The following is a 25,379-nucleotide window of genomic DNA, read 5'->3' on the forward strand; positions in this document are numbered from 1 at the left end:
CTCTCACATCAATGTTTCTCTCTCTCCTCTCCCTTCCTCTCTCTAAAAAACTATGACTATATCCTCAGGTGAACATTTTTAAAGAAAGAAGATATATATTTATTTGATTATCACATTTTCCTATTATTGTTTCTAAGATCTACAATTTCTAGATGAATAACAGATACCAAATAATAGAAAATAGATTTTTAAAATTCAACCAAATTTGCTCTCTGCAAGTAACATACAATTAACTTTTTTTTCCTCAAAGGTATTTTTAATTTTTCAATTATAATTTACATTCAATATAATTTTGTATTAGTTTCAGGTGTATAGCACAGTGACTAGACATTTTAATATTTACAAAATGGCCCCTTTGGTATTTCCAGTACCCATCTGGCACCATATGTATTTATTACAAAATTATTGACTGTATTCCTTATACTCTACTTATAGATATATGTGTGTATCTTAGAGCAATTTAAACATGTAGAATGTACTTACATACTTTTGTTTTCATTTATCGGAAAAAATGTTGAAATCTTTCGTGCAAATTACTGCAATCTCGTTCTCATGAACTCTTCCCAGCAGGCGCAAGGAACCATCTTCCCAGCTCCCAATTTCAACCCCATCATGGATGCCCAAATGCTGGGGGGGGCGCTCCAAGGATTTGGTAAGCTTGATCATTTCTATCATCTTTTATAATAATTACTTCTTGCTTTACCTTATTTTAAGACTGTAATATGGGTGTAAATATCTGATGTCTAACAGAAGACACTTTTTTAAAAGCTGGGCAAAGAAGTAGAATAAGAAGAAAAATAATAGACTAGACAGCCGTGTGCAAACTATGGCCCACGGGCCGGATCCGGCCCATTTGAAATGAATAAAACTATTGAAAAAAAAGACCGTCCCCTTTTATGTAATGATGTTTACTTTGAATTTATATTAGTTCACACAAACACTCCATCCATGCTTTTGTTCCGGCCCTCCGGTCCAGTTTAGGAACCCATTGTGGCCCTCGAGTCAAAAAGTTTGCCCACCCCTGGACTAGGACAATAATGGTGAAGATGTTTGTCTCACTCAATTGCAGATCTGATCTTGACATGTTTTTGCCTTAAATCCTTAAATGTCTCATCGCTAACTACTAAATGAAATCCGGAGCTCCCTGAAAACCTCATTCTGGCATAAAACATCCTTCTTTGCCCTTGTTTTCTTTCTAGCCTGTTTCTTTTGCTACTTCTACTTCTAGCTAAATCAAACTTCCTGCTGTCACCGCAACTGAAGTGCTTTTCCACATCTCTATAAACTGGCCCAATAACCCCCTCCCTTGAATGCTGTTTAATTTACATCCAAATTTTTTTCCTTTAAGAATCTCCTCAAATGAGTCTTCCTCTTTGAATCGTTCTTTGGGAACTCCAAACACAACCAGATATGCCTAACCCTGGGCACCCTAATCTCATTGTACGTGTCCCTTTTGTCTCCCTTAGGTCCCTGAGCTCCCAGAGCTTTGAGTCTGGAGTGCGGGTCATTGATAAATGGATGGTCAATGAATGAAATTAAAGTTTAGAAAAGAAATATATGGAGAAGGGAGGAAAATTGTTGGGGTCTTTAAAAACGATTTATTTTTAAGATATGATATGGTGCTGTTAAACATCCATCTACTTTCGTTAAGCAATAGCTATCCTAAGAAGACTTGTGGTGAGCATGAAGAAAAACATTGGCAACATTAAAGAAAATGCTTGCATAAAACATGCACAGCCTTTCATAAGAAAGCAATCTCTTAATTTTAAAGACAAGGTCACCTTCATGAGAACTGGATTCACTTTGTGTTTTATTCACTAGCAGAACCCCATAGGAAAATAATAAAGGACTTTAAATGTGTTCTTTAAAGTCGATTGAGGAGTTTGCAATGCTGTCATGCCTTTTAAAATATCAACAGTCACTAGAAAAAAATAGAGAGATAAGATAACAAAAAGTTATGGATTAACTTTTTATTCAGGAGAGTACTTTTTGCTTTAAAACTGTAGATCAGAGCAATCTATTCATTGAATAAAATTTTCTTTGCTCCAGTTTCAATTTTCCTGCCACTGTAATTTTAGGGACATAATATGGATTCATTGTGACCACTCTCATTTTTTTTTTTGTTTGTGAGTGTTTTAGGCTGAAGAAATGGAGGAGGTTTTGGTTTTAATTGCAGTGTCCACTCTAGCAGGCCAGAGGACAGACACAGCTAAAAATGCTTTAAAATTTTATCCGTTCTAATGACCCTGGCAAAGTGCAGCTATAAAAGACAATTACCAATATCTTCCTTAGTAGCTGTGATATTTTTGTCTAGCTTTATTAGGATATAAGTGACAGAAAAGATATGATACATAACATATATACATTGAAGGTGCACAATGTGATGATTTGATATACTTATAAATTACAAATTGACTAACAGAGTAAAGGTTCACATATCCTTCACCTCACATAATTACCATTTTTGTTGCTATTATGATGAGACATTTAGATTTACTCTCTTAGCAACTCCCAAGTATTCAACACAGTATTGTTAACTGAAGTCTTCTTCTGTACATTAGATCCCCATAACTCATTCCTCTATTTCCCTCACTCCTGGCACCTGATGTTCAGCTTTTTTAGATTCTATGTACAAGTAATAGTATATAGTATTTGTCTTACTCTGACTCATTTCACTTAGCATAACGCTGTCAAGATACATCCAGGTTGTGCAAGTGGCAGGATTTTCTTCTTTTTTACGACTGCATAATACCTCACTGTGTGTATGTGTACTTATGTATATACTAGAGGCCCGATGCACAAAATTCGTGCAAGGGGCTCCAAGGGCCAAGGTTGCAGCCCTGGTTGCCAGCACTGGCCTCTGCCCTGGCCCTCGCAGCAGCAGCCCCGGCTTCATCCAGAAAGTCATCTGGAAGGACGTCTGATCTAATTAGCATATTATGTTTTTATTATTATAGATCCCATTTTCTTTATCCATTCATCTATTTATGAATACCTAAGTGATTTCCCTATCTTGGCTAATGTGAATATTGCTACAATGAACATGGGAGTGCAACATCTCTACAATACAGTGATTTCTCTTTATTTGGATAAAAACCCAGAAGTAGGATTGCTATATCATTTAGTAGTTCTCATTTTAACTTTAAAGAAACCTTTATACTGTTTTCTATAGTGGCTATACCAATTTACATTCCCACCAACAGTACACAAGGATTCCCTTTTCACATCTCTCATCTTTTTTTTATAATAGCTATTCTAACAAGTGTGAGGTGATATCTCGTGCTTTTGATTTGCATTTGCCTAATTGATTTTGAGCACCTTTTCATGTATTTGTTGACCATTTGTGTGTCTTCTTTGGGAAAATGTCTATTCAGGTCCTTTGCCTATTTTAAGTCTAATTATTTGGTTTTACTATTGAATTATATGAGAGCTTTATATATGTTTTAGATACTAACTCATTAGATATATGATTTGCAAATATTTTCTTCCATTCTGTGGGCTACCTTTTCATTTTGTTGGTTATTGAAATAATAGAAAAAAAGAGAAAACTTATTGATCTACGCATGAGGCTGTCCAGAATATGCTAAAGTAATATGCATGCCAGAAAGTTATGAAAAGCAAATAAATTTGTGAGTTCATGAGATGATAACTGATAATAATAGTAAAAAGGGTAATGCTCAGCTTTCTTGGGGAAGTAGTGCTGGCTGGCTTGCATCTTTTTTCAAAAGATGGTACTGCATAAAAACTGTTAAACTTTCAATGAGGCAAGCCCTGCAGAGCAGGAAGCTGCAGAATACCTCCTTAGGGTATTATTTAAAATGCCTTCTAAGTTTTATGCAGGAGGAGTGTATGTGGAAGAGAAGATTTCCGATGCTGATTGGGCTGTTTTACAAGGACATTGATGAACAAGCATATGTAATGTAATTGGCATTTCTGCTAACAAAAATGCTGTGACTATAAGGTCATAGAAACCTAATCCAATATTTTTCCCAGGAGCAATAGTTCAGCCTTTACTAATTTGATGTTCATCATGACATTGTAGAAAACTACCACAAATAATAGGAACAAATTCTACATCATAAAAGTCTATAACTTGCTATGGTTCATTGTGCCAGGCTTTTCTGCTGAAAATAAAAATTATTTAGAAATTCTTGTCCTAATGCAATAAAGCAAGAAAAAGAAAAACATAACATTCTAAAGAAGAAATCATTATTACTTACAGAATATATATCTCAAAATTCAAGGTAATCAACTAAGTTATTAAAAAGTATGAGTTGAATGATTTTTCTGAATGTAAGATAAACATAAAATTCAATAACATTTCTTTATTTAAGCAATGATGTGTTAAGAAACAAAATAAAAATAACTTTAAATATTCATAGAAAGGCAAAAATAAATAATTTTAACAAAAGTAAGTTTCTTGTCATTTACAAAAATTATACAAATCTTTACTAAATCTTTTAGGAAAAACAAAAATAATTTGTCAGATATATCTTGTTAGTGACAGAAAGACAACTCTTCTGAATTGATTCCAGAGTATAAAATATAAAGTTATTTTAATTAAACATTTTTAATAAAATTCTCCTGAAATATCTCTGGAAGAATAAATGAGCAAGAATTGGTATGAACACTTTGAAAAAATAAAGAGTAATTCAGAGATGTAGATTGTGGATAATCTCAACAGAACAACAAAAAAACCGCAATTAATAATTACATAAATGGGGCTTAACTGGTTTGGCTCAATGGATAGAGTGTCAGCCTGGGTCCCAGGTTCGATTTCAGTCAAGGGCACATGCCTGGGTTGCAGGCTCAATCCCCAGTAGGGAGCATGCAGGAGGCAGCTGATCAATAATTCTCTCTCATCATTGATGTTTCTCTCTCTCTCTCTCTCTCTCTCTCTCTCTCTCTCTCTCTCTTCCCGCCCTTCCTCTCTGAAATCAAAATAAAAATATATTTTTTTAAAAAAATAGTAATTACATAAATGGGATAATAGTAAAAATAACAATGGAAAGAATTGAAAATTATTCTATTTATTATTTTAAAACATGTTAACTTTGGAATACCAATTATACATCTAACAGATACCTATGGAACTACTTAAGGTCCTTTGAGTCTAGGGCTTTGAGCGCATGGTACCATGTTACTCTATGCCTCTTCACTGGAGGCTGCCTTTTCCCCCACAAATTATAAAGTAGTCTTTGAAGGTGATTCTATGTCTCCCTTCCTCCATTTTCCAGCTTTCAGCTTTTCTCTCATCTACAGAAAACACCTTGCTCTTCCTTTTGTTTCTCATCTGCACAGTCAGGACCTGACCCACAGCGTTCCCCTGAGCCTGAGGCTATCCAGGATGGCTTTCATTTCCAAAAAGATGATCTACTTAACATCCCAGCCTTTCAATTCATTCTTTTTCTCGTCTCCATTAAATATCTCCTTTGGCCAAAGAAAATTTGTACCACAAAGAATTAAACAGGCAAGGAAGACTTTATTCAATTCTATTGCAGTCGGGATCAAGATTTTTTTCAACTGAGGCAAGAGATTGAACTCAAGTTCTTCCAAACAAAACACAGAAGAGTTTTTAAGCCTGGGGTGAGCTGGTGGAAAAGCACTCGAGGACAAGGGGGTTGGGAGCACTGGTCAATGTGATTGGGGCATCGGTATTTGTTAATTGGTCCTTATGGAAGTTAGGTTTCTACCTTCCAAGAGATGGGGAGAGAGTGGCTCTATAGTTCCTAATGGTTATATTTTAAAGGAATGGCTCCCATGTCCTTGAGGAAGGCATTTATGGGCTATAAAACTGGGAAGTGGTTGGGAGAAGACTTACATATGAAAAAGATAAAGAGATAATTTACAATTGCACGTTTTCCAAATTAAATGCTCTCAGAAAATGGAGATCAAGGGCCTATGGTCAGAAAGAAACCTATCTAAATTTTAGTGGAGGTGAGGAAAATATAAAGGCTTTCTTGATCACTTTCCTATGACTATAATTACAGCTAAATGTATCTAACCGAGTTGTGCCTTTGGGTGTGATGTCAGTTCAATGAGCTGGTATACAAGGGCTAGAGGCCTTCGGAGCCCCAAAACAGAGTCTCTGTTAGGAGAGAACATGTTCCCTGTAAATCATGAGAGTTTCACACCATCTCCCAGGAGGGTGCACACCCCTTGTACTTGTATAATTTCCTTCTTTATATCTCTTTCTTCTATTGGAGGTTCTTTTTGTCTTAATGTATTTGTGTCTTCATGTATGTTCATTATAAGTCATATCTCTCCAACTGTAAAACAAGAAAGATATTGTTCCCATGTAGGCAAGCCTTTTTGGGTGGGGCAGGAGAGGTGGTTGAGGAAAGACTGTATTTTCACTTCCCTGTATTTTTCACTGGATCTTTTAAAATGGACAATCTGTAGTAATAGCTCCAAAATAAGAGATAGGAAGAACCTTGGCTTCATCAAGTGTTTCTCTGGGCTCTCTCATTTTAGTTAAAATTGCTCACTGCTTGAAAGCACCCATCAGGTATAAAGCTTGCACATTGGTTTTAATCCTTAGATAATGGATTCTTCTTAACTCCAGAGTAGTGACTTTACTAAACTTCAATTATGATTCTTTTCCAGGCTGTGATAAAGACATGCTGATCAGCATTCTAACTCAACGCTGCAACTCACAGAGGCTGATGATCACAGAGGCATACCAGAACATGTATGGCCGGGTAAGGTCTCTTCATCTTGACCAATGTAACTTTAGAGCAAACACCTGAGAGAAGAGGTACTGTTCTTCTTTTCAGTCTCACAGATAAGAAAGATTTCAGATGGTGCTGTACATTTGAAACAGTTCCTATATCTAGCATGCTTCCAGGAATACTAGAAAGATACATCATCAAATGGATCTATGTGTGAGTTATTTTCACACTCACAGTGACTCCACTAGCCTTTTCTCAAAATTCCTTCAGCTTCAAAAAAGTGAAGTTCTTCTAGCCTTACTGGTTGATCCAATTAGCTAAAAAATTCACACTGGGAATACCCATGTCAAGCTTTAGGGAAGGCACAGAAAGAACTAATAATGAGCACTAGGTCAAAAAGTAAGCTCTTTTCCTGCAATTCCCCAAACTCTTAACCAAAGTGAATTATCTACTAGGTTTTCCTTTAACAGCATCCCGTTATAGAGAACATTTAAAAAGAATGGCAGTTAAAATAGTTTAAGGCAATAAAACTTTCCATAGTATTTTAAAGCAATCACATTCTAATTTCAAGCAAGTGCCATTTAAGATTCCTTTCTTGTGTTATGCATCTAAACCACACATTCAGGACAAAAACTCTTTAGGCCAAAAGGCCTGAAATATCAATTACTTTGTCAACTGAGCATTATCAATGAAACACTATCATAAAATTCTTCTCTATAGAGTTGTCCATATAAGTTTACTTCATCCTGAAACATCAGTCTTTGAACAACTATAATACATGAAATAAAGGACAGCCTCTGTTTTTTTCAGAATAAATTAATAGTCCAAAAAGCCATGACTACTAGTAAAATTAGTTGAATTAGGCCTTAGAAAGAAATGAGTTATGTTGTTGTTATTTTTTAAATCTAGATCAAACCATTACTTTAACTTATGTTCCTATGACACCAGTGCTAGCTTTTTTTGAAGGAGAATGTAAAAACTAGAAAAATTGAAGCATTAGTAATCTAATATTGTTTTAATATGCATATCGGTACCAGACAGGTCACTTCAGTAATTTTTTTTAACCAAAAGACTTACATACATCTTTGCTTTTTGTGCATCAGGTAAATTTAGGTTAAAGCATTGCTTTGTCAATCTCTAAAATATTACACTACAACAGATTAAAGTGATTAAGAAATGAAGTACTTGTACTTAAGGAATGTAAAATCTATTAAACAATTTATACTCTAGTGGAGCACTTGCACTCTATACATAAAGTCTCAAAATTTGTTAAATACTTATTTTACTGAATAATCTACCATTGGTAAAAGCATGGCTGCTACACTAAATCGCACTAACTGGAAGATAGGGACTCATGTTGGCTCCTTTCCCCCCGAAAGACCCTTGTCATAAAATCAGTTACAAGTCTTGTTAATTACTTTTACTCTCACGTGTCTCTCTTTCCCTCACTTATAGAGTCTTGGTTCAGGCTCTCAATATTTGAGGCCCAGACTAATGGTGACACTCCTAGCTGGTGGCCGCTATTCCCAGTCCCTTCTCACTCTGGTCTATCCACACTGCAGCCAGAATGGTTCCAAATCTAAATTTATACTTTCCCGCTTTTATCCCAGAATGTTTACCTTATTTCTCACTAACAAATGTCCATATGTCCATGGAATAAACCCAAATGCCTGTCCAGGCCATACAAAGCCTTGCTTGCTTGCTTTCTGCTCTCTATCTTCAGCCCTCTCCCTTTTCTTCACAGCTCATTAACTGAAGCCAATGGAAACTACTTGTAGTTCTACCAACTAACCATTCCCACTCCATCCCCTTAGTCTTGGTGTTTCATCTACTATATGTTCAACAGCCTGGTTCTCCACTCCACACACTGCACACCTACTCGTCTTCCCAGACACTGGCCGCTTTTCCTTACGCCACAGTTGCCCAGAGTGGAACAGACCTGAGCTGCTACTGCATCTTCACGTAGCTTCCCCTTGGTACCCAATGACACATTCGTGAGCTTTTTATATGTTTCCCTGTATCAGAGTCTAAATCCTCAAAAGCTGGAATGCATCTTATTCGCCCCTGGAGTTCAGCACGAATGTTTGTGTCACATGCCAAGACTGCTTAATGAATGTGTGTTGAATGACAGTGTGGAGGCATAGCTAATTGGACCTCGTCCTATAACATGCAAGAAGATTTGGGCTGCTTCTGGACACCCTCATCTGGCACACTCACTTTGCTCTTGGAGAGGGGCTTCCTGCTGGGCTACCAGAGGTCCCCGTGCATTATGCCACCATGGCCTTGCCACATTGAGTTGTTTAGTTTTCCTGTTATTCTCCCTGACTAGACTGTCACCTGGAAAATCAGGGATTGGGTTATTTTTTACAGAGTTCAGCCCAGAGTCTGACATAGAAGAAGCACTTCATTTATAGAACAAGGAAAGAGCAGGAATTATATTCTGCCTATGTACTTTTTTTCTTTAAAAAAAAAAAAAAGGAACAACATTCCTTTTTAATGAATATTCATACATTTCTTAAATTTTCCTTTTCCCTTATTCTCTACTATAGCTGCTCTCAGGTTAATCTACCTGAACTTCAATCAGGGCTTCGTGACCCTCTGCTGCTCACGCTCCGAATTCCTTCTTCCTTCACCAAGGGGTATCTTCTGCTACCTTTCCCTTTCCATGGCAAGAGTTTATAGATTTCCTGTATTATAAGCATTGATGTTTTTATTTTTTATTAACATGGATAATCAGGGGTTGACAGAATTATTTCCTTAGCTGCTGAGTAAAGTGTAATTCTAGGCCTGCTCCTTAAATACTCATGATTTGATATTTAACATCCGTGGAGCTGCTGAATACCATCAATAATTTTGCCTCATCCAAAGCAGAAATGGATCCCTAGACTCTGAAGCAAAGCCCTTTGGAATGCCTCTGACTGACATATTTATCAATATCATTAATGAGGTCACTCTGATCTTCCCCACCAAAGAAAGTGCTATCCTATTGGCAGTGCAATGAAAGCCAGGGGACAGTGAAAGGCTCTGAATCTGGGGAAAGAGGCTCTCCATCCCTGATAAGCTTGGCTCTCAATGATTCCTGCAGGAGTTCAAATTCAGCACTGAAGCAATTTGTTTTCCCAGTTTTCATTTAACACAGGGATGATCTGCGCTGAAACATCCTGGCATCTGGAATTCATTAACCCCATGGTGTTGGTTATGTAATTTAGTGCAGATGCTGACTTGCCCCAGGTCACACAAAGCTAGAGCCTGCACTAAGGTTATCTGACTCTTAATCAAGTCCACCAAAGCTTCTCAATAAAGCCTGTTGTTCTCAACTGAATAAACACCGGACTAACAAGGGCAGATATCTACACTGCTAATTTCCTCATATCCTTCAAGGTTTAACTCAATGTCAGCTACTCAATAGGGCCGAATCTGATTCCTCTATGTAAAATTGTCAATCACCCCCAAATCTGTGCTACTACTCCACCTCTCTTTCACTTTTCTCTATAATATTTATTGCTTTCTAACATATTACATAATTTATTTACATATTATAATTAATATTCCGTTTGCCACCTCCCTTTAGAACACAAGCCCAACAAGGGGAAGAACCTTTGTCTTGTTCACTAATGTGTCCCCAGCCTTTACAACAGTGGCAGGCATATGACTGGTGTTGCAGACTGAATTGTGTCCCTCAATATTTATGTGTGGAAGCCCTATCCCCAATGTGACTGTTTGGAGACAGGGTCTTTAAGGGGATGATTAGGGTTAAATGAAGTCTTAAGGGTGAGGCCCTAGTCCAATTAGGATAGGTGTCCTTATGAGAAAAAGATACCAGGGGTGTAGCACAAAGGAAAGGCCATGTGAGGACACAACAAGGTGGCCAGTTGTAAGCCAGGAAATGAAATCTCACTGGAGAACCACTCTGCTGGTACCTTATACTTGGACCTCCAGACTCTAGGGCTGTTAGGAAATAAAATTCTGCAGTAAATGCCCAGTCTGTGGAATTGTGTTATGGCAGCCCAAGCAGACTAATATAGTTGTTACTCAATAACGAGTTGTGAATGCATGAAGAGTTCAAATGCACTCTTCAAATCCAGCTTGTTCTCATAACTGTCCTCCTCACCCCTCCCCCATTCACCTCTCATTTTCATGGTTAAAACCACTGATCTTGAAGTATCAACATACCTAGGAAGTGCTGGCTAGAAAGTTAACTTACCTACATTAAAGGTAAAATTACCATGTCACTAGTACCAGTAGTAGGTATTTTATCTTCTTCATCCTCACTTTTAGTTTGGAAGTGATGGGGTAGATATAGGTTCATCCTCAAAGCTGAATTTTATTACACAGTTTGTCACAGATCAGTTTTATAAGAATGAATTAAATAATTTAAATGGTACAACAACCTTATCTTTCAAATGTATCATGGGTTAAATATACTCCTTTTAGTGAAATTGGGAACTCAACCATCAAAAAAAAATTTTTTCCCAAAAGTGTTTTCTATGGAATCAAAGTTTTATAAGTGTAGTAAAGCCCCCTGTGAATACTTGTTACATCCTGAACAATTATTTCTCTTTGAAATAACAAGTACAATCTCTGCCAGGGAGGGAGGGAGGAACTCAACGATGGAGGGAGGGAGGAGAGTGGGAAGAAAGGAGGGAGAAAGAAAACTCAGTACTGCTAAAGCCAGACCCCATTAGGCTGCAAAACACTCTTTAAAGCAGTTCTATAAATTTAAACTCCCACATGCAATATATAATGATTCCCATTTCCTTTAAATTCTCATAAAACTTCTTAGCGTTTGACCAGTCTTGTGGATGTAAATGGACTCTCACTGTGGTTTTAACTTGCATTTTCACTAATAACATGTAATGTTGAGCACCTTTTCATATGTTTCTTTTACATTCTGGCTCCTACTTCTTTTAAGAATTCTCTTTATAGTCTTTGTGTATATTTTTTGTTCAGTGGCTTGCAATTTATTTGTTAATTTGTAGTTATTTATCTAATTTGGATATTAGTCATGTCTTGTATATGTGGACTGAAAATACTTTCTTCCAGTATATGGATTCATTTCACACTATGTTGTCTATCTTGTATCAAGAAATGTGAAGGGTGTGAGACGTTAATATGTTTACAAGGTAGCAAGTGAACCATTCAATATGAATGACACAGATACTGGGGGAACCCAGGAGACTCCTGAGTCAAAAACAAAAAGACAGTTTAGCATTCACAGTAATAGTGGCAGCCAGAATGTCAGAAATTTTGTCCCAGTTCCCCAAGCCTCAATCCCATGGGTCAAAGCAAAGATGACTAGATAACACCTGCACATGCAGTGGGTTGCAATGCTGAAGAAAAACCATCTATAACAATAAAAGCGTAATATGCTAATTAGACCGGACAGCCGAATAACCTTCTGGACATCCTTCCAGACGACCTTCTGGATGAAGCCAGGGCTATGAGGGCCAAGGCAAGCTGCTGTGGCTGCGAGGGACGAGCCCCTTGCATGAATTTCATGCATCGGGCCTCTAGTAAGATTAGAAACTTGAATGACTTATAATAGGCAGAATGCACAGGGAAATACTATATCTTCCAAAGCTATTCACTACACAAACATCCTTGGAAAGGTAATCCAGAACAAAGGGCTGTCAGTGGCTCACCTTGTATAACATTCAGAAACATGAAAACTACGAAAAAATTGTCTCCCAATAATATCAGCCCTCATTTCTATGCCACTTTCACCGCTGACTTTTTTTCTGAGTACACCAATCCCTAAGCCACTTCTATTATTCTGACCAACAAAAGCTGAGACTAAATCCATCAATTTGTCTCACACAGCATTTAATTATCAAAAGATTTCAAGAAGCAGGGGGAGGTCAATTGGCAGTATTGATCCCAACCATGCCCCCATTGGGGCCTGGACCCAATGAGCTGAACAAATCCCATAAATCATCAGGGCCTATCTTGAAAAGCTGAGTGACTTTCTCTTTAAGTTTTAACAATGACCTTTCCACTTGGTTTGAAGTTTTCATCTAGATGCAGCAGGATGTATTTGCGATGGCACAGACTTTAACTTGGCCTACAAAGAGGAAGTCCAGGGCAAGTCTATCACCCATAACAATCTTGGCCAGTGAATTGAGGCTGCCCTGAATACCGACTAGGGCAAAGTAGTGTGATTAAACATTCTCTCTCCAGGGGCCAAGGCTGTTGTTACTACTTTACCACTAGAAACTTGCCAGGATTCTAGTAGCTGTAACTTCACCATATTTCCTGTTATTTCCAACTCACACTCAGAACTTTCTTTTGGAAGTGTCAGTTGCAGAATGGACAAAGGCATTTTCATAAAACTTTAAGAAAGTCATTATGTTCCACACACAGTCAATGCATTCAAACAAGTAGTCATTTTCTTTATGATCTAGAATTATGAGACTCCAGAGATAACCTGGGTGGCTAAACCAAAGTTGTTTGAAATACTATGCCCACTTTGGTTAGACTGCCACCCACAGAGTAGACCAACCAGTACACCCTGAAGTTGACAATTTCAGAGAAAGAAGCATCACATCCAGGAATGGTTAGGGTAGGGTCCCAAATTTTCAAAATATGTCTACATGACTAAAGGAAAACTGTTCCTCTCTATACTTACACAAATTCAATACTTCTAACACTAAATGTCAGTAATTCTTCTCCTCAAATTAAACAATTCTGATACTGACTACCCAGAGTTACCACAGGCCCCACAGATTACAGGCTCAATCTCACAAGACTGCCTCCCATTTCAGATGCTAACCGAAAATCCTAGACTGTTGCCTATACTTCTGACTAATTGAGTATAAATCAAGGATTCCCACAACCCTCTCCATGGTTTGATAATATGCTAGAATGGCTCACAGAACTTGGTAAAGTGTCAAGCTTAAAGTTACTGATTTATGAAAGAGGATATGACTCAAGAAGAACTACATGGAAGAGATGGGTAGGGCAAAGTATATGGGGAAGGGTGCAGAGTTTTCATATCATCTCTAGGCATGTACCTCCTCAGTACCTTGATGTGTTCAGCAACCCAAACCTCTTTAGTTAGGGTTCTTGTGAGGCTTCATTACAAAGGCATGATTGAATAAGCCAGTCACCAGCCCTTCTCTCCTCCCTAAAGATCAGGAGTAATGATCTTTAATGACCTGATCCAATCCTATAATCATATGGTTGGGTCAACCAGCCCGTTCCTCTAAGATTACCTCATTAGCATACACCTAGGAATAGTTGAAAGAGACTTTTTATAAATAACAAAAGATGCTGCTCTCATTCCTATCACTCAGGAAATTACAAGGTTTTAGGAGCTCTGTTCCAGGAATTGGGATGAAGACCAAATATATTTATACAAATATATATATATATATATATATATATATAAAATCACAATAACTATCCACCTTCCTCATGATCATTATTCAGGAGGGACAACTGCATTCAGGACCAAACTACATACAAAACTGTGAACATCAGAAAAAGGAGATAGAGTCAGAAATCTCTCTGAGTTGATCAATTATCACCAATGCCAGAAGCCTGTGAATGGTGGGGAGTATGGAAAATTCATCAAATACCTTGAATATGTCTATTGTTGAGTAGTTTTCATAATAAAAACCATACAGGGTCAGAATGCAAATAGTCTGGAAAGCCAAATACACAACACAGATTAATTTAAAAGACCAGAGTGGCATGTCCAGAGCCAGCTGATTGAACAGGACTAGCAGCACTGCAACCTGAAAAAGTCTCAATAGTTTTGAGTCAACTAGTAGCCCTAGAAGCCCATCTGAAAGGGCTCTGCAGGAGCAATGCCCTCTGAACTTTGACTTCCTTCACCACGAATAAAGCAAGGCAACTTTTTAAAAAATTGATTTTGAGAGAGAGAGAAAGAGGGAGAGAGACATCAATTGGTTGTTCCACTTTATTTATGCATTCATTGGTATAATCTTGTATGTGCCCTGACCAGAGATCAAACCCACAACCTTGAAATATCAGGACAGTGCTCTAACCAACCGAGCTACCCGGGCAGGGCAAGCAAGGCAACTTTTGAGTGGAGTTGCAAAGCTCATAAGCAGTGGTCACCTTGGCATCAGACACACAGAAGAGTTTGTATGTGCCCAGATCATAATGATGCATGTGTTATAATGAGCAGTATGATGATGGATCCAGGTAGCAATGGTATAATCTGGGCACTGCAGGCTTGATTGGCAGCTGGGTGCCATTTGTTATCATCAGGGAATAAGCCCTTATTGTGGACATCTATAAGAATGGCACGAAAGTTCCTGTCAGTTATAGTATGCTTCCATAGACCACAGCCCCAAAGAAACTCCCTTTTCATATGCAATCTTTTCCAACTGTTAAAACAAAGAGATATTTAGGCCTGACAGTGCAAGACTGGGTAAAAAGATTAAAAAGTTTATCAAGGGAATACTAGCCAGAACTGAGAACAGCCTTGATTTCTGCCCATAGAACAAAAAGCATCCGTTCTTGGTTCTGCACAGCTGGTACTGAGTTGAACAGCCACAGCAGCCCAGTGGACACCATCTGGTTTCAGTGAACCAGGTCAAGGCATTTAGGGCAACTGATTGACATCGCCATTGATTTAGCAGCTTGTTTCAAGCCCAAAGTGGGGCTTAAAATCTTTCTAAAAAAAAACAATAATAGCTGCCATTTTTCATGTAAAGCCAAGATGCTCCTGGGGCCAGGCCAGCTGTTCTCTTCAGAGTGCCATGTCCATCTGACAAGTGAAACTTGTTGATTTCTTCCCCTTCACTAGTCATTGGATCCCAGTTGTCCCATTAAAATGGGACTATCAGGCACAAGAGTCACAAGCCTTTGTAGATCAGGTATTTGGTTTCTGTAAGAGTTCAGTAGCAAAACAATAGCTGCTTTTCAAAGGTGAAGTCATATGAGGAAGGGAAGGCAGCAAGTTCACAACACCAAGAAGCACCTCTGGGTGTGTGTGTCGGGGCGGGGGGGGCGGGGGGCTACCTCCTCTTGCCAGAGGTTCTCATCAACAAAGCCTGTGTCACAGAGACTTTTAACAGAAAGCGATCACCGGGGTTATGGAGCCTTCCTATGTGTGGCTATAGGTGAAAGCACTTCCCTATATGTGGCTCTTTTCCTATCAAGAGCATCCCCTTTGGCATTTATAAGCATTCATAGCAGAAACAAATAAAACATAAATACCAACTATATTCAGCAACAGAAGTTATTAAATAGTACAGTGAATCAGCCAAAAGGGCTCCATTCACAAGCTCCTTATCTTCCCTTCTTTCACTGCAAACTCTTTCCACACCCATCATTTGAATGTGGGCATCCCCCAAATTCAATCAATGGGTCCCCATGGAATGGTGACCTGGCGGCTGAATCCAACACATTCATAAAAAACTGAGTCCTTCTACTCCGGAGTGCCCCCCAGCATATTCAGACAAGTATGAATGGGACTTTAGTCCACAATGGGACAGGAAGACCTTGGTCTCACCCCTTATGATTTCTCTCCTGATTGCAGCAGGGGTTGGTCTAGAAGGAAGGAAAAGACATGAGGGCAAAGAGAGGATCAGCATCAATAAGAAACATTTATCTTCTGATGATATGGGGCTACACAAAGTCCCATAGCAGGTGGCAAGTTCATCACTGCAGACACTGTATGCTTTAGCTATGTATACTCATGATTCAGTAGCCAGAGCCACATTTCTTTCTGGCCACAGCCATTGGTTTTGCACCTTTTGACTGATTTGGTGTTCGCTCACACATGGAAAGTTTTAAAAATAAATTTGTCTTTGAAATGGACTCTGTAGCATTTGCTATTCCATCTTCAAAATGACACCTCTTAAGTTTATGCCTGGCATTAACATAATAGTTAGGGGTATTTTCCAGGCAGTATATTATTATTATAGAATATATTTTATTCTATCTTGTTTTATACTCCCCAAAATAATCATTATGTTGATGTTTTATAAGTTTAATGCTTTAGTTTTATTTATAATTTTCAACTTCTTTGTTCATTTTTCTTCTAATGTCCAACTCTTTGTTGCTGAGTTCAATGTCATTTTTCCAAAAGACATTCATTTAGGGTTATTTTTTCCCCCAGAAATAACAAATAATTGTTTAAGTTATTTCAGTCTCTTCTTTCAGAATATTTTCATTTTTTCCCTCATTTTTAATATATTAGTTTAGATTGCTACAGAATTCTAGGCTAGATTCTAATTATTTTGCCTTAGGACTTTGCAGATGTAATTTCAATTTTTTTTCTTCCTGATCTCTTTTGATGCTTTTCTCTCTTCACACCTTTCTGGGTTACCTTTTGTTCTCTGGTTGCTTTTAAGGTATTTTCTTTATATTTTGTATTCTTCAATGTCACTGGGTTAGTCAACAGGTTTCTGTACTTTTATTTAACAGCTAAGGCTTAATATATTATACTAGAGGCCTAGTGCATGACATTCATGCACTGGGGGGGAGGGGGAGAGGGTCCCTCATCCCAGCCTGTGCCCTCTCGGAGTACGGGAGCCTTCGAGGGATGTCCAACTGACGCCTTAGGCCCGCTCCCCACTCCCTAAGCCATCAGTCTGACATCCTTAGCAATGCTGCAGAGGCGGGAGAGGCTCCTGCCACCACTGCTGTGCTCGCCAGCTGTGAGCCTGGCTTCTGGCTGAGCAGTGCTCCCCCTGTGGGAGTGCACTGACCACCAGGGGGCAGCTCCTGCATTGAGTGTCCGCCCCCTGGTGGTCAGTGCGCATTATAGTGACTGGGTGTTCTGCTGTTAGGTCTATTTGCATATTAGGATTTTATTATATAGGACTAGAGGCCCGGTGCACAAAAATCTGTGCACTTGAGTGGGGGGGAAAATCCCTCAGCGTGGCCTGTGCCCTCTTGCAGTCTGGGACTCCTTGGGGGATGACCACCTGCTGGCTTAGGCCTGCTCCCCGGGGGATTGGGCCTAAGCAGGCAGTCAGACATCCCTCTGGCTTCCCGGGAGCCCTGAGAGGATGTCCGCTTGCCAGCGGGGAGCAGGCCTAAGCTGCAGTCGCACATCCTTAGTGCTGCTGAGGAGACGGGAGAGGCTCCCACCACCACCGCTATACTAGCAGCTGGCAGCCTGGCTTGTGGCTGAGCAGAGCTCCCCCTGTGGGAGCACACTGACCACCAGGGGGCAGCTCCTGCATTGAGCTTCTGGCCCCTGATGGTCAGTGTGTGTCATAGTGACCAGTCATTCCCAGTCGTTCTGCTGTTAGGGTCAATTTGCATATTACCCTTTTATTATATAGGATAGAGGTCTGGTGCATGGGTGGGGGCTGGCTGGTTTGCCCTGAAGGATGTCCCAGATCAGGGTGGGGGTCCTGCTGGGGTGCCTGTCCAGCCTGGTTGAGGGGCTGATGGCTATTTGCAGCTGGTCACACCCCCTTCACGGTGGGGGTCCCCACTGGGGTGCCTGGCCAGCCTGTGTGAGGGGCTGATGGCTGTTTGCAGGCTGGCCACACCCCCTTTAGGGTATGGGGTCCCCACTGGGTTGTCTGGCCAGTCTGGGTGAGGGGCTGAGGGCCGTTTTCAGGCTGGCCAAGCCCCCCAGGCATCAGAAGCTCCCAGCCTCTCCTTTTTTTCTTTTTTCATTCTGGGATTTATTTACCTTCTATAACTGAAACTTTGTAGCCTTGAGAGGAGCTCAGAGCTGGCCAGGGCTGGCGGAAGGGAAGCTTGGCTTCCCCCATCATTGGCCACCAAGCCTCCTGCTTGCTCCAGCTCCGTGGCTGCTGGCCGCCATCTTGGTTGGGTTAATTTGCATACAGTCGCTCTGATAGGCTGGTGGGCGTGTCTTAAGGCATAGTGAGGGTACGGTCAATTTGCATGTTTGTCTTTTATTAGTGTAGATAGTATTTGAAATAGTATCTCTCTGGCATTGTCTACATTCTTTCCTCCTATAAATCCTACTCAAAAAAAGTTTGTTCTTCCAAGTTTCTTAACCTTATGTTCATATCACCTATTTCTTATTTGTGTCTGTGGAATTGTTTTGTCATTTTTTTTCAGATAGTTCTCCAATTTACTAATTCCATATTTAGCTGCTTATTAGCTATTCTTTAAAATATATGTTGTATTTTTAATTGTAGAAGTTTTTAATTTCTAGAATTTCATTTGCTTTCTTTTCAAGACTATCTTTTTTTCATGGTGTTCTTTTAGATTGTTATTGCCTCAAATTCATGGTTTTGAATTCTGCTATTTATAGAGTCCACCATCTATCCTTCTGGAAAACTGATTCTAAGTGCATATCATGTTTTTATTGTGAGAACATTTAAAGTGTATCTTGCTTTCTTCAGTGAGAATTATTTTTTTCTGAAGAGTCAGAATTTCTCTAGATTTCAGAATTCAAAACCATTAATTTTGCATTTGCTTATTCTTGGTGTCCCCAAAGAATCACCAGCTCAGGACTAACTTTCATGATGATTTATCATGATGGAGTTCTCAGTTCATATGAAAATTCAAGCCCAAGATCTATTCTTTTGAGTTCTCAGAGAAAATATTCTTCAATTCAAAACCCAGGCAATAAGAGATGAACTTCCTACCCATCTTTCAATGTGAAAGTTACAGATTTTCAATCTCCAGGTAGGAATTCGTGTACAAGGAAGGCTGACTTAAGTTATACACAAATTTTCCACTGTGAGTGAGTTGGTGCCCCTAACCCATTACGTTGTTCAAGGATCAATTATCTTTTTTTCCTAGTTCACATCTTTACTGAGGATGCCAACCTCATATAAGAGGTTTCAGACTTAGTTTCCCCTGTTAAAATGGCCCCAGAAACATTCTCCAGTCCTTATACAATATCTCACATTAGGCTTTGAAATCCCAAACACATAGTTATCACACCAACCTCTACTTTCCCCCAGTCACCTGCAAGATTATCATCAAGGTGAGCTCATTTGCTTATCTTCTGGTTTTCATCTCTCTCCTAGTTTTCACACCCAGGAGTTCCTCTTTCTTCTGAGATCAACTAGACCTTTGAATCAATGTGTGTTATATTTTGTTGTTTTTGAGGGGGAGAGTTTTAGCTTTTATATAATGATTCTCAAAAAAAAAAAGATTATCATTATTATTAGACAAAGATTAAAAATTCCAATTTCTATTAAAATGAATCACTAAACTGTGAAAACATCCCTAAAGTGAAGGTGTTCAAGAGAATATTCACCTTGCACAAATGTTTCTATAATATAAAACCGTGCAAGTATTTACACCATAGATATTGGGTTGGGTAAAATTAAGACAAATTCTAAGTTATACTTTACACTGGCTGACATCATTAAATGTTTAAACAGCAAGAATTATTTTTTATGATAATAGGAGAAAGCATATAAGTTGAAAGCATATAAAACTATAAAACTGTTCCCCTGAGCATATCCAGACACACAAAATGTTAGTCACACTTCTACTTCTTGCCCCTGGTGAAACATAATTAGATAAAAGAAAGAGAAACAAGAAGGAAACTGCCATTTTACTTTTAGTTTAAGTGGAGTGGTCAGAAGAGCTGCAATATGGGTAATCTGCAGTTTCATCAGCTCAATTTGAAAAGCAAGGACTCATTAGCTTAATGCAGGGCCAAGCTGTGATTCCCAGAGTCCCTTTAAGGCAAGTATTCGGCAACCAAGAAAGCAGAGACAGCCAGGCTGGGGAAAGTCACACTCCAAAGGTTGCCTGTGCAAAGTTATTTATATAACTCCAAGTGAGAATTTAAGACTCTAATTAGAGAACCTATTTGAAGGCTCCTCTTTGAACTTGCAAAGTTTAGCTATTCAAACATATTTTTTACTATCTATCTTCCCAACTGAAAGTAATACCTCCTTCTCATGGTCTTGACCATATCATACTATTTTCACTGCTGTAGCACTTAGCATTTTTTGCATGGCAGGAAAATTGTAATTTCTGTGTTTCCACACCCTCCAGTACATAAAACTGCTTGTTTATCTTTTGAACAGCCAAAATGACTTCAAACATAATAGTTGAATAACAAGTGGTCCTCATTTTGTACTGTTTTGCGAGTGTTTACAATTGTATAGCGGCACAATTCTGAGGGCCATGAAAGAGCTATGAATGAAACAGACCAATAGCCCTGCCATGATCAAGCTTGCATTCAGTAAAATGTGTCATGTCGAAAGGTAATAAATATTGTAGGAAAAAGAAGACACCCGGTGAGAAATACAGGAGGTGTTGGGAGACCAGGTGTAACTTTTAGTAGTATGACCAAGGCGGGCTTTGTGAGGAAGGCAGGGAGGGATGAGCCATTTGAATATCTAAGAAAGAACGTTCAGGGAAGAGGGAAGGGCAAAAGCAAAGACTCTGAGATGGGAGCAAGCCTGCTATTCCAGTCAGTAAGAAGCTCACTGAAGGTGGGGCAGAGAGCTCAGGAGCAAGGAGAAGAGTAAGAGGAGATGAGGTAGAGAAGTGACAAGGACATGTCATGAACCTTGTGAACAGTTTATTGTAGGGGCTTTGACATTTGAATGCAATCAAACACCTGGCATGTTTGCTTTATCCTGCGGTCAACTACACAACAATAACTGTAGTTTATCCTGGAGTTTAGAATGAGAAAGAAAGGGCATTTTGTGGAGAAGAGTGACTAATCACTAATCTGATTTTGTATTTTTACGGGATCACACTGTCAGAGGCATTGAGGGGAGACGGTGGGGTACAAGAACAGAAGGAAGACTCATTTGGAGGCTACTACTTTAATAGATAAGAGTAGTTAATGCTACCACAGTAATATAGGTGGTGGGCTGAACAAGGTGTGTAGCCATAAAAGAGGTAAGGCATCATCAGTTTCTGGATATACTTGTAAGAGACAATAAAATTTATGAACATTTGGGTATTACAAAAGTTGTGAGATATATAATAAAGTTCTGAGGTGGAGAGAGAAATTGAGATAGACAGACAGAAAGAGTGGAGAGACTGGGAGATAATCTAGTATGTCATTTTTGATCTGCGGTAAATTACTTAATTTTTCTTGAAAGACAAAAAGAGACATTTTTGAGTGCCTCATATGTGCCAGAAAATGTTTAAGAATGTCACTGAAGTTAAATATTTTTATACTTAGATCAAAACTCTGAGGTAGGTGCTCTTACTATTTTCAGTTAGACACAAAGAGGTAAGTAATAGGTTACTTAGTGCAATTTCACAGTTGGTACTTCACGTAGTCAAGATTCAAACCTAAGCATTCTACCTTCAGAACCTGTACACTCTAATGACATTAGATGGTATCTGATAACATTGATTTCACTGAGATTTTATAATTTTATTGCAATCTTTTATAAAATCAGTTTACTATACCCACGTACACACACACACACACACACACACACACACACACACACACACACACCTGAGTTACAAAACAAAAATACTAGTATACTAGTGCCATCTAGTGGCATCACTAATCTCCATCTACAACGGAAAATATACAGAGGTGTTCAGTATCAGTATACATAGTAAATGAGGAAGTATATACAGTAAATGTTTAGGAGGGACGATGATCAAAGAAATGTGACTAAAGATTAAATAAATCACGTTTGCAATTCCCAAGCAATCTTCAGGTTGAACAATTTCGTTATTCTTTAAATATAATCAGTAAATTATAGGGTTTGTTCCCCATTCATTCATTTCTTCTTTCACTGGTTTATACAGTTATTTGTATGTTATATATACTTTATCCTCTGCACATTTTGTATACTGCATACTGTACTAGAGTTAAATGATGAATTTAGGAACATTTATGAGCAAATCCATATTCTGATAGACTTTGGGAGGAAATCAATGCAAATCATATGGTCATTAAAATCTAGTATAAAATATGAGAAGATAGAGCAGTGCTGGCAAAGAATTAATCAACTTCACTCAGAATTAGAGGAAGACTCATAAAGGAGATAATTCTAATATTCCTACCTTTTCACCAACTGCCAAGTACCATTATTGATCTATTTGCATTTAAACCTTCAAACCACTGCCACTAAATTTAAATGTCCGTAAATGCTGCATTCACCACCCATGTGTTATGTTCATCACCTTGCTGATGTATGACTAGTGACTTCCTAGGACCTACATAACATAAAGAGACTAGAAGGCCAAAATGCTTGATTTAAAATACAGGCTCCATCACTCTTGTTGCTTTGTATGGAAATTGCTACTTAAGCTCAACATGCCACAGTTTCCTCACCTGTACAGTGGGATGATTGTAGTTCCTAATTCATAGGGTTGTTGTAATAAATTATTACAGCTATTCTGATAGTCAGACAGTGAGCAGTAAGTATTAGTGGTTATTATAATCATCACACTCTTCTGCCTGACCCGCTTCACATTCCATTATTGGGGTCTTTCCACTCTGAACTCGAAGGGATATAAGAATAACTAATATTCAAAGGCTCCTTTAAAACAGATTTTGCTTGGCCGATGTGGCTCAGTACTTGAGCTTCAACCCAGGAACCAAGAGGTCACTGGCTCAATTCCCAGTCGGGGCACATGCCCAGGTTGCGGACTCTATCCCAGTGGGGGCTATGCTGATCCATTATGTTTCTCTGCCTTCCTCTCTTTTTAAAAATCAATACAAACATTTAAAAAGTACATCTAAAACATTTAGATTTCAAAACAATTCAACATTTATTTAGAGCTAGCTTATCCCTTTCATGTGAACCTTTTATTCTACCCAAGCCAGTGCTTTCTCTGTCCTTAAATATTGTCTATTGTTGATCTCTCCTATGCCTTTGTCTAATTAAATCATCTTTCAAGGTCCAGCTCATATCTACACTTCCCATGAACCCTCATTTTACTGATAGCATCTTTCTTTTATGAATTTCTATAACTTTGTGAATCACAATGAACTGCTCATGAGAGCCTCATTTTGGCCTTTAATAATATGTACTAGAATAGATTATAGCTTTGCTTTAAGTATGTATATACTGTTCTTTTCTACTTCAGTGATGTTCAGTTGGAGTAAAGGAAAGAGCATCCCACCTCCAAACAGAATATTATATTAAATTTATCTGAATAATTTTCCAAACTCTTCCTCTCAACTAGAATTATCACATGACCCCACTAAATTGGTGTCTAATTACCTTATGACACCAATATTAATGTTGGATGTACAATTTCCCTACAATATACTAGTATGCAAACAATGCTAAAATATACTAAATTGAAAGGCCTCTGATTCCTTTTAAATGGCTTTAAAAAATTTTTGTATATATTTGGGAAAGTCCATATAGAAAAGAAACGGGTGTTGTATCCTAAACTTTTTTTAAAACAACGAAATGACTAACTGGAAATTATTGAAGGAAATAGTTCTAAAGGCACAAGTCTTCTAAGCGATATCCCATTTTGAAATTTTAAAAGGGGTAGGCTAATAAAAGTTAAATTCGCTAACATTAATTAAGGTCCTCATCTCTGAGTGATGCATATTGAGAAACCCGTCATTTAAAGAAGCCATCGTCGTTTGCTGAATTAATGGAACACAGGCTCAGAGCTGCTTTGTCACCAAAAGCTGAGCTGGTTCCTGAGTTCCCACAGCAGCAAGGATGCACCACAACACCCAGTTCTGCACCGTGAGCCCAGTTTCAGATCCACGTGCTCTCCAAGTGGAGCATTCGTCTCCTTGGGTTGACTTATTCACATGACAAATGCAAAGCACACAGACCCTTCTCTTTTACCGACTCCTTACCTTCTTGGAGGGTGTCCAAGTCAGGGTTATGTACACGCATTTGTACGTGTTTGCCTGATAGGTGGCCTGAGCCAGGCTCCTTACTGAAGAGTCCGAGACACGGGCCTCAGCACTGGAATCCCCATCCCCTGCGGGCCCTAGAACTCCCAAGATCTCTCGAGATCAGCCTTTCGCTGGGAAGAGTGAATTGGCAGCACCGGAGCTGTAGGCCAGGCAGATTAGTCCATTATCTGAGCCACTCCTAAGGCTCAGTGCATCCGAATCCATCCTTTCCCTCCCCCTCCACACACCAAAAAGTATCTCAGTATTTCTTCCTCTCTCCTCTCCATATATCGATCACAGATACACATAGAGAGGATTTTTAGAAATTAGCTCACATTGTAGAGACCAGCAATCTCAAAATCTCTGTGCTTGTTCAGCAGGCTTGGGGAGGATTTGCAGTTTAGTTCCAAGGTCTGCTGGCGGAATTCTCTTCTCCTGGGGAGGTCAGTCTGTCTCTATTAAGGCCTTCAACTGACTGAGACCCACCACATTGTGGAGAATAATCTGCTCTACTCAAAGTCTACTGCTTTAAATGTTAAACCCATCAAAACAAAACACACACACACAAAAAAACCCTTTACAGTAATATCAAGAATAATGATTGACCAAATAGCTGGGTCAAACATTGACACATAAAATGCCACCATGACACAAAATGAAGCATCACAAATGCCTTCTCTACCTCCCATCACAATACTACTTGTCTTTGTCTAAACACGTCCCAATGCCCTAATCCTGAAAGTAATTCAGATAAGAGATCAGAATGGATCTCTTATCTGAATTATTTTCACCCTCTTGTACTACTGCTTTAGGAACTTATGTGAAAAATTCTATTGAAAGCCCTAGGACGTATATTACCTCACATTTTTACTTATGATATCTTGGGTTTGTGGAATGTGAATCTCCTTAAAAACATGGTCTATGTTGTATTTCTCCCTCACTTACCACAATATCTGGGAAACAGTATTAAATAAATA

At 38.8% G+C, this 25,379-nt stretch overlaps 1 protein-coding gene across 1 annotated transcript in view; it reads left to right on the forward strand.

Moving 5' to 3' along the window:
* Nucleotides 1-552: 552 nt before the first annotated feature.
* ANXA10 (annexin A10) overlaps nucleotides 553-25,379 on the forward strand; it is a 44,599-nt gene continuing 19,772 nt past the window's right edge. Inside the window, exons 1-2 of the mRNA XM_036314019.1 lie at nucleotides 553-652; nucleotides 6,607-6,701. Of these exons, the coding sequence (XP_036169912.1) occupies nucleotides 553-652; nucleotides 6,607-6,701 (195 nt within the window). The remainder of the gene's footprint in view (nucleotides 653-6,606; nucleotides 6,702-25,379) is intronic.

The sequence above is a fragment of the Myotis myotis genome, unplaced genomic scaffold (assembly GCF_014108235.1).
Source record: "Myotis myotis isolate mMyoMyo1 unplaced genomic scaffold, mMyoMyo1.p scaffold_m19_p_6, whole genome shotgun sequence".
Classification (NCBI taxonomy): domain Eukaryota; kingdom Metazoa; phylum Chordata; class Mammalia; order Chiroptera; family Vespertilionidae; genus Myotis; species Myotis myotis.